At 40.9% G+C, this 10,818-nt stretch overlaps 1 protein-coding gene across 1 annotated transcript in view; it reads left to right on the forward strand.

Moving 5' to 3' along the window:
• Positions 1-10,818, forward strand: part of MTHFD1L (methylenetetrahydrofolate dehydrogenase (NADP+ dependent) 1-like) — a 268,081-nt gene that overhangs the window by 122,727 nt on the left and 134,536 nt on the right. The window contains exon 25 of the mRNA XM_011988735.1: positions 3,272-3,383. Coding sequence (XP_011844125.1) covers positions 3,272-3,383 — 112 coding nt within the window. The remainder of the gene's footprint in view (positions 1-3,271; positions 3,384-10,818) is intronic.

Below are 10,818 nucleotides of genomic sequence, written 5' to 3' on the forward strand. Positions count from 1 at the left end.
GTCAGAAAACAGAGAAATCCACAGTAACTATAATACATCCCTTAAAGAATAAGCATGTATTTATAGGAAGCAAACAAAGCTTTCCATAGAGAAACCACTTTCGCCAGATGATTATATGGACTTGGGTTTTGTTTCTGAATCTGTCACTTGGCAAATAAAGATACCATCTTCAGAATGTTCCATGTCATCCATTTCATTTAAGGCATAGGCTGTTTTAAGATTAGTTTAAAAGATAAAGACCTTTTTACAAAATAAAACATTACATTCACTTAAAATATTTGCAACATGAACTCTTGTACCCTGATCCTATGTTGTCACTCTGGGTTTCATGTATCTAATCATTGACTAGGAATCTATCTCAGCAGGTAATCCAAAAATCATTGACTAGTTTGTAGATTACGCTTTCCTGCTCACATTTGAACACACCTGGTTGTAGTCTGGTAAGAGGTCATCAAGGGCTACATCACTGTAGGTTGCCAGGAGACCAGTAGTTCTTAATCCTGACTGCACTTGAGAAGCTCCTGGGAAGATTTAAGAATATTGATTGATGCCGGACTCCCCATCAGACCCAGTGAACGTAATGTCTGGGGATAAGGCTTGGGTACCCCAAGTGCTTCTCATGTATCGCCAGACTGAGGAAGACTTAAGACAAGAAACAATGAGAGCTCTTAACATTTTCCCAGAGGTTAGCCATGTGTGGCATTGATGGAAACTCCACATGCGAGAGCACACTGTCCAATATGGCGGCCACTGGACATGTGGCCATTTCAACCTAAATTACCTGTATTTAAATAAAATTTGGAATTCAGTTCTTCAGTCATGTTAGCCACATTTCTATTTGTGCATTTATTTATTTACTTTTTACTGCTCACATTTAAGTGCTTAGAATTCTGGTAAGCTAACAAGTAATTGAAATATTAATCTTATGAAATGTTTGAAAGGGCCATTATGGAGAATATTCATAGCAAAACAGTTCCTGCCTTATTTTCCTAAGTGTTCTGCATATAAAATAAAACCCAGAACTCAAGATAAATGTGTGTATGCCTTTGAGTTAGTCATAGAATTTTTTAAGCAACACGTTTAATTCAACGTACTGTATCTTATAGCTATATCCATGTTTGAGTGTGCAAGTGTGTAGGTACCTGTGTTTGGATATCTAACAATGACGTTCCAGTATTTTTTTCTCGCGAACTCCATACTGGGAGTTTTAAAACCAGAGCCCTAATCTTGACTTAATTATTAATTTCCTCCGTGGCCTTGAAGAATTCCCTTAGCCTCTCTGGACCTTAACTTTCTGGATAAAGAAGTTGGCCTCTTCGTGTTCTCAACATTATCTGATTCTGTGATTTCTAGCTAAAGCTACATTTATACAAAAATATGAAGTGCTTTTGCAAAGTAAAGAGTAGAATAGTGGTTATCAGAGGCAGTGGGGGATGGAGAAGTTGACCAAATAATACAAAATTCCAGTTAGACAGGAGGAATAAGTTTTCAATATCTATTACACAGCAAGGTGACCGTAGTTAATAAAAGTGGATTGTTGCCAGGCGTGGTGGCTCACACCTGTAATCCCAGCACTTTGGGAGGCTGAGGCAGGCAGATCACCTGAGGTCAGGAGTTTGAGACCAGCCTGGCTAACATGGTGAAACCCCATCTCTACTAAAAATGCAAAAATTAGCTGGGTTTGGTGACATGCACATGTAGTCCCAGCTACTGGTGAGGCTGAGGCAGGAGAATCGCTAGAACCCAGGAGGCGGAGGTTGCAGTGACTCAAGTTGGCGGCACTGCACTCCAGCCTAGGTGACAGAGCAAGACTCCATCTCAAAGAAAAGAAAAAAGCATTGTGCATGTTTTAAGTGTTAAAAAATTAGATTTTAAATGTTCTCGCTACAAAATGGATAAATCTGTGAGGTGATGGATACGTTGGTTAGCTTGATATAATCTTTCCATGCTACATACATATATTAGAACAGAACATTGTACGTCATAAATAGGTGCAATTATTATTCATCAATTACAAATAAAAAATGCTTTTGCTAATAGGTTAGTATCCAGCCTGAAAAATAAGAGAGAGTCTACAAAGAATAAAAGTCCTTTGCTTTTTTAAATTAAAATATTGCTGAGGATCTAGTAGCTGTTTGGGGTGGTTATCCCAGGAAGAGCAATGTGCTTATGCGGATTCAGCTCCCACCACTTCTGTCCCCTGGAGACCCAAGCTGGGTGCTTCTCAGACAATTGGCAGCCTGTAGCTGAGTGAAGCTAGCTGCCCATCCAGGGTGGAGTTTGTGACCTTGTCCTCGTCAAACTTTGACCATCTCCACTAGCTTATTATGGGCAAGGACATCAGAAGACCAGCAAGGTTAGGAGGGGATGGAGACTTAAGTTCTTTTTAAAAATATTTTCTTCAGAACACTTAAAAGGTTAATCTAGATAGAAGTGAGATAAGACAGAGATATAAACACCAAACATACATATTTACGTATTCATAAACATGTGTCCCTGGGTTTTATTTATTTATTTTTATTTATTATTTTTTTCATTTTTGAGTCAGAGTCGGTCTGTCACCCAGACTGGAATGAGTGCGATCTCAGCTCACTGCAACCTCCACCTCCCAGGTTCAAGTGATTCTTGTGCTTCAGCCTCCCGAGTAGCTGAGCTGGGTTTACAGGGGTACACCACCACACCCTGCTAAATTTTGTATTTTTAGTAGAGATGGGTTTCACTGTTGGCCAGGCTGGTCTTGAACTCCTGACCTCAGGTGATCTGCCCACCTCGGCCTCCCAAAGTGCTGAGATGACAGGCGTGAGCCACTGCGCCCAGCCAATTGTATTGATTTTTATGGTTATCTTTTGTTGAATGGAATCATTTCTTAATTTAAAAAATAAATAAATACACTTCTTATACTATCAGGGTTTAATTTCATTCTTTTGAAAAATATAGTGCATAGCAACATAAAATAAGGTAAATAATTTATTTCATGGTCATTGAGTCAACTAACAAAATGGCTTAACAATATTTTGGAAGGAAGTGACTATATTCTCACAGTTTTGTGTCTCAGGTTTTGTGTCTCATTAAATGTTGAATAACATGTTTCTAGAATCCGGAGGGGATTTGGTCCTTTGAGTCAGGGTGTTTTGACTGTCTTTGAAATATTTTATGCATTAAATATGCAGTATTCATAAAAGCTTTCCTAGCCTGTTTGCCCCAAATTGATCTTGGTTTCCATGCTTCTATTTGTCTTTTGGGATTTTGATTTGCTCTTTCACTTCTCTAGGGGACACCTGTGTTCGTGCATGCGGGCCCTTTTGCTAACATTGCTCACGGCAACTCTTCAGTGTTGGCTGATAAAATTGCCCTGAAACTGGTTGGTGAAGAAGGATTTGTAGGTAAGTTACTTCTTTTAAATTTAGTTGTTGTAGAATATTGAAGAAATCTAAAAGCTGATGACAAGAATGGAGTGATATCCATACTGACATAAAATCTATTCTTTCAGGCCCCCTCTTTCATAAATGGTTTCAGTAATGGAAAAGCCCTAAGGTCTGGTCTATGGAATTATGCTTGTGCTTGAATCATAGATTCTGGTATCAAGTCCATACGGGTTTGAGTATAAACTCTGACTCTTGCAAACTGAGTGACATTGTACACATTTTAATTACTACTGAACTTCAGTTTTCTTATGTGTGAAATTGTGGTAATAATATTGTATCAAACCTTTAGGATTGTTATGAAAACTAAATGAGATACTTTAGTCATTCAGCAAATGTTTTTTGAGAAGATACCACTTAGAAGGCATGCTTCTGAGAGCTAGGGATCCAGTGGTAAGCAAAAGAGATAGGCGCAGTGGCATAGGCCTCTAAGCACAGCTACTCAGGAAGCTGAGGCAGGAGGATTGCTCGAGCCCAGGAGTTTTGTGTCCAGCCTGGGCAGCATAGCAAGACCCTGCCTCTGTGAAAAAAATAAAATTAAAACAACCAGCCTTAGCCCCTGCCCTTGTGGAGTGTACTGTCTAATGGTAATTTAATAAGAGAAAGTGCTCATTGACTGTCAGCCGTTACTACCCTTACTATGTAGTACTGATAACTTGAAGTCATGGGTTTATTTCCATATACAATTTCTCGTTGTTTTTTGTGAGCTAATGTAGGAGAGATTCCCAACCAGTAGACTTAGAAATGTTAATTGGTAGGACTGCACACCTTTTGCTGCTGTCAAGCTCTTTGTAGAACCTGTTCCTCTTTGGCTTTTCTTGCATATTCCAGCTAGAAAGAAGAGGCGACTCTCACAGAGTTTACTAAGTCAGTACCAGCCCCAGTCTCACCCATGATATTAAGGCAGCAAGGAAACAAAGGACAAAACCAAAATACAAGCCTTCGTGGTGGAGTGCCTTAATCTGACATATGAGGGATTGCATTGGCAGACTTCCCATGCTAACAGATAATTCCCATTAACCTTACGTATGCCTATAATCAGGGATAGCAATCTCTTCTTCACTCTTGTCATCAGTTTTGGATCAAACTCAAAAGAGTTATTTTATTAGAAAAGAGTATGCTGGACAAAAGAACTTAGCACTGCATTTTATGCTCAGACATCACAAAGTTCATTCAGGGTTATTGAGACTCTTTTAAGAATTCCTCATGGACCGGCAGTCAGGATCAGATGAGGTTTGATGGAGTTCCATTCCTCCACAATCTGTATTCTGCAGCTGTCATGTACTTTGCTGCTTCGGTAGCAAATCCACTGCAAGCGTGGCTAGATGTGCTGTCTAAGTGAATTTGCTCAATTGATCGCTGCCTAATTGTAGAGCTAATGGACGAGGAGGCTGGGTCAGGGCGGGCACTGGAAAGTTGGGTGCTTAAGTGAAGTGGTGGTTCTGATGCATCAGCTCTGCAAATAAAGTAGCTTCTAGGAGGAAGCACTCTATTTTATGTGATAGAGATCTCTGCCCATACCAGTTTTTACTTTGTCAAACACATGTTTATAAAATACATGTTATCATGGCAGAATATTTTTAAAGATATAAACGATGATGTATGCAAAATAAATGAGCTCTCTGTGTGACCTTGAACAAGCCATTAGCCTCTCTGGGTGTGTCCCTTGTAGACATTCTCATCTGAAAAATGAGAAGTTGGACCAGATGAGGAGTTGGATGTGGACGTGTAGCTGTGGACTCAGAGGTAGACGCTGTGGAATTGGAGCCCTGACTGGCAGTGTGTTTTCATTTCTCTAGGGCTCAATTTTTTATTTAATAAAAAGAGAATACCTGTGTTACCTGCAGTATTTTAATGAGTAGGATCAAGTGAGAAAATGCTTTGTAAAATCTGAACTATGTGCAGGTCAGCAATTACACTCATTCTTTCTATGATCTCATCTAGTCTAAGATGCCATAAGAGGGGGAATTTTTCATGAGGATGAAATCTGTCCATTGCCAGATGATTCAGAGGGCAAGCCCTAACCTCAACTGCTTTCAGATAACCTTGGGCACATGAACGCTTCTCTTCCTTGGTTTCCTTACCTGTAAAACAGGGCTTTGGACAGGGCTTCCCTCTCGAAAGGACTTGGTAGGTTTGAAATGAGGCATGAATGAGATCACAGGGTTGAGTCCTGGCACCTGACACATGGTAAGACTCAATCCTTCTTGGCCACTCCTGGCTATCATTGTTACCCCCACTATTGATACACTACTGATGAAGGTTACATTTTCTTTTTTATTTAGATCCTTTTATTTTTTGGATGATTTTATTTATAGTTGTTATAAAATACACATAACATAAAAGTTACCATCTTCACCATTTTTGAGTGTACTTTCAGTAGCGAAGTACACCCACGTTGTTGTGCAACCAGGCTGCAGAACCAAAGTCCCATGCCCATTAAATATTCCTCATTCCCCTGCCCCCAGCCCCTGGCAGAAGTCTTCTACTTTCTGTCTCAATGAAGTTGACTTCTGGATACCCCATGTGAGTGGAATCATGCAGTATTTGTCCTTCTGTGACTGACGTATTTCACTTAGCATAATGTCCTCAAGGTTCATCCGTGTTGCAGCGGGCGTCAGAATTCTCTTCCTTTTTAAGGCAGAATAATATTCCATCATATGGATAGACCTTACTTTGTTTATCCACTCATCCTTCGTTGGACATTTGACTTGTTTCCACCTTTGACTCTTGCGAATAATGCTATGAACATAGATGTACAAATATATTTTAATGTCTAAAAATCGTGCTGTATGATGTCTAAATTTGTGATGGCAATGACTTATATTCGTAAATACGTACCATGGAACTCTAGCCCTGTAATGTTGAACTCTCCCGAAGGTGGTGTGTCCATGCTGTGGCACTATTGGAATGCTGGCAGCAAAGCCAATGTATTGGACAGTGGGAATGGGGCGTGGTTAGGAGACAATGTTCTTTCCTCATTACTTGGTCAAGCCTGCAGTGTGGGACTGGTTCATTCCTTGCCCTTGGATGAAGTTTATAACAGGTCCCTCTCATTCTCAGTTAATATCTAGTCCCTCTAACATATGTATTTTTTAATTCCTGTAGTCACTTTCAATCATAAGAGTAGCCCCTAAAATTAAAAATGCACATCCAGTTTTATATCAAAACCAAAAACTCCAAGTGTCTCTCAGACTTGAGCTCCTCTCCTCCCCGACATGGGCCTCCTCTGGCTGACAGTGGGAAGGGGAAGGTGGCTGCTTGCTTCTCTGTCACCCTCCTCTTGCACTAGGCTGGCCCTGGCCCCTCCTAGGTTGAAGCTTTGGCATGAGATGGTGCCCATGTAGCCTCTGCCAGCAGAGGTCCTCACACTTTTGGCAGAAGCCCTCTGAGCAGTACCTCATTTAGACTTTCCTACCTCTGGTTCCACACCTGGTCTCGGGTACCAGAGACCTCTGACCTCTGGCTGGGGACCCACCTTGAGCCTTGCCAACTGGTCTTCTGGTCCTCACTTGTGGCTTAAGAAAAAGAAAAGGGGGAAGTAGGGAGGCTGAGGCGGGTGGATCACTTGAGGTCAGGAGTTCAAGACCAGCCTGGCCACCATGGTGAATGTCATGTGTGTCTGTGTGAAGAGACCGCCAAACAGGCTTTGTGTGAGCAACAAGGCTATTTATTTCACCTGGGTGCAGGTGGACTGAGTCCGAAAAGAGAGTCAGCGAAGGGTGGTGGGATTATGGTTAGTTCTTATAGATTTGGGATAGAGGTACAAAGTACATTCTTAAGGGCCAGGAAGAATGTTACAAAGTACCTTCTTAAGGGCAGGGCAGACTATATTGTATCAGTTAGGTTGGGGCAGGAACAAATCACAATGGCGGAATTTCATCAGTTAAGGCAGGACCTGGTTATTTTCACTTCTTTTATGGATCTTCAGTTGCTTCAGGCCATCTGGATGTGTATGTGCAGGTCCCAGGGGATATGATGGCTTAGCTTGGGCTCAGAGGCCTGACAGTGAAACCCCATCTCTACTAAAAAAACAAAAAAAAAATTAGCCGGGCGTGGTAACAGGCACCTGTTAGCCCAGCTACTTGGGAGGCTGAGGCAAGAGAATCACATGAACCCCGGGAGGGGGAGGTTGCAGTGAGCCGAGATCGTGCCATTGCACTCCAGCCTCGGCAACAGAGAGAGACTCTGTCTCAAAAAAAATAATAAAAATTAAAATAAGAAAAGGGGAAAGTAGCTTTGCATCCTCTTCACTGGGCGCTGCGAGGGGAGTTGGATGTGGCACACTGATAACTTTCTTTGAAGAAATTCTTTCCCATGTTCAAACCTGTCAACCCTTTTGAAGCCTCAATGGGCTAAGGCATGCAAAATCTGTTTCAAACTGCTTTGCAAACCCTGCCAGTTCGGCCAGCACCATCCTTTGGCATGTGCGCAAACTGACACCGATTTGAGGCCTGAAACAAAAGTGAGACAAAAAGACCTTGATTTCAACATCCTTCTACAGAAGCTAAATGCAGTAGGCACATCTGAGGTGTTTCTGAAGTCTGAGCAGGAATTCATCCTCTCCAGAAAGTTGTCGTTTATAGTAGACTATCTTTATGATCTCATAACAGGAAAGGATCTCTTAAAACGTGAAAAGCTCAAACCAAAGAGAAAAATATTGATAATTTGGGCTGCGTTAAAAAGTAAACTGTATGTGATAAAAGATACAAGGTTAAAAAACAACTGACAGATTGGAAGGAAACATTTGCAAAGATAATAGACAATGATTAGCATTGAGAATATGTAAAACACTAAAGACTAAAGACTGATAAGAGAAAGACAAATAATCCAATACAAAAATAGAGAATTTGAAAAGGTGATTCGCAGCAAACGAGCAATTTGGTGGAATTTCTAGGTAGAACTGAAAATGAACAAATGATTAGCAATTTCACTTCTATGTATACTCTGGAAAAGAAGTAATCGGAAATATATTTAAGTCCTTTGAAACTTAATTGACTTCAGTACCCTTTTAATGAGCATTTATTGAACTTCTGCTGTACGTCAAGTACTATCTGCTAGGAGCTGGGAATCAAAGATGAGTAAGACAGGTTTCTTGCCACCCAGTAATTGATGATGTGATGTAAGAGACTAGAACTTCAGTGGTAAGTACAATGCAGTTGATTAAGTACTATATTAGTTAAGGTTCTTAACTAAGAATTTGAAGGAATGATGGGCATCTCTTAAATAGAACTGTCTCCATATTACCAGTTTTGCTGATTTAGTCTAATTTTTGTTCTAACAAAAAGCACATGCAAGGAAGTAATTATTTTGTCGATTCTGAATAATTAGTCTAAGATAATGGAATCAGTAGTTCACTTAGACTTAAAACAGAGTGACATTTATTTAAATAATTGCATGAATTTGCAAAACACTTTATGAGAATTTTTCAAAAACTGCTGTGATCACCTTTGTGGCTGTTTCTTCCGTTAGTCGGCAGTCCTCATGGGAGTCCACCTAAGTTCCATTTACATGCTGTAAAGGCAAACAGATATTTGGCATTGAATTCTAATCATGTATTACATTTAAAAAATAAAGCAAAAGGAAAGAAAGAAAAGAAAAAGCAGTATTGAGTTCCTGGATTTTAAAAACATTATTATCTCATCTTTAAACTGTAGGAATTTCAAACTTACCCATGAACTTTGGATTTTTTAATTTGTTTTCTACTCTCTCCGTTGGTTTTGATTCTGGTTTTCAGGTAAAGATCTTGTCTTTGCAGGGGAGTGCAGAATGCAGTTGTGTATCCTTATAGGCAGGTGTCATTAACTGAGGGTCACCAGTCACTGGTGGACTCATGGATAGACTTACATCTACAACTCCTCCCATAATTAAATATAGACTCATGCATATGGATATATATACTTCTTTTTTTTTTTTTTTAGATGGAGTCCCATTCTGTCTTCCAGGCTGGAGTGCAGTGGCATTATCTCGGCTTACTGCAACCTCTACCTCCCAGGTTCAAGCTATTCTACATCAGCCTCCTAAGTAGCTGGGATTACAGGCATGGGCTACCACACCCAGCTAATTTTTGTACTTTTAATAGAGGTGGGGTTTCACCATGTTGACCAGGCTGGTGGACCCGGGAGGCGGAGCTTGCAGTGAGCTGAGATAGTGCCACTGCATTCCAGCCTGGGCGACAGCAAGACTCTGTCTCAGAAAAAAAAAAAAAAAAAGCTACCTAATCGATTGCAACTCTGCTGCTTGCTCTTTGTAGAGAATCACACAGACCCGGCTGTGTTCCCCAGCTGCTTCCTGGGTACTTGAGCATAAACACTCATGCAGCAGAGGAGAAATATGAGACAAGTGCCCAATTAAAACACAGGGTGATCTTTGCCTCAGACATTTCAGGATTAGGATTTAGAGATCAGAATGAATAGACATAGCAGTTCCAAGACAAATTGAATGGGATTGGGAAACAAAGCCTTGTTAATATTTTCATTAAAAATGCCCCCGTTTTCTAAGCCATTCCTGAGCATTAGACCGGTGCTGAGACTATCATATACCTTCTTACTCAATCCTTAAAACCGTCTATGGGATCAGTGTTACTATCCTCATCTTACAGATGATGTAACAGAAGCTTAGCGAGATGATTATACATGTCCACGAACAATCAGCATAAGTGACAGAGGATGTGACCCGAGGGCTCCCTCTTGCCAAAGCCTGTGGGTGATCAGGCGGCTATTTTGCTCTCAGTGTTTTTCTCAATGCTTTTTACCTGGTTGCCATCCTCTCCTGTTAAAAAACAATTTCAGCCAGGTGCAGTGGCTCACTCCTATAATCCCAGCGCTTTGGGAGGCTGAGATGGGTGGATCACTTGAGGTCCGGAGTTCAAGACCAGCCTGACCAACATGGTGAAACCATGTCTTTGCTAAAAATACAAAATTTGCCAAGCGGGGTGGCACATGCCTGTAATCCCAGCTACTAGGGAGGCTGAAGCAAGAGAATCGCTTGAACCGGGGAGGTGGAGGCTGCAGTGAGCTGAGATCGCGCCATTGCACTCCAGCCTGGGCAACAAGAGCAAAACTCTGTCTCAAAAAACTAAGAAGAATTTCAGGTGAGCTGTCCGTAGCAGATGGTCATAGTTACAGGAAGTACCAATATAACTATATTGTGCCAATATATCGTAATGTGTGCCAACAGTGGTGGGTAACTTTGGTCCTTTTTTTCTTTTCTCTCTCCTACTTTAACATTCTTTCCTCCCAAGTAGGTTACTGATTAAAGATGACCTTATCAAGTCCCACTCTGTTTCCTTGCCCTACCTCTCAACCTGTATTTTTGGGAGACAGTTTTTTTATTTTTTTATTTTACTTTTTTGAGACGGAGTCTCATCTGTCTCCTAAGCTTGATTTCGGTGGCG

This window comes from Mandrillus leucophaeus, unplaced genomic scaffold (assembly GCF_000951045.1).
Source record: "Mandrillus leucophaeus isolate KB7577 unplaced genomic scaffold, Mleu.le_1.0 Scaffold337, whole genome shotgun sequence".
NCBI lineage: Eukaryota > Metazoa > Chordata > Mammalia > Primates > Cercopithecidae > Mandrillus > Mandrillus leucophaeus.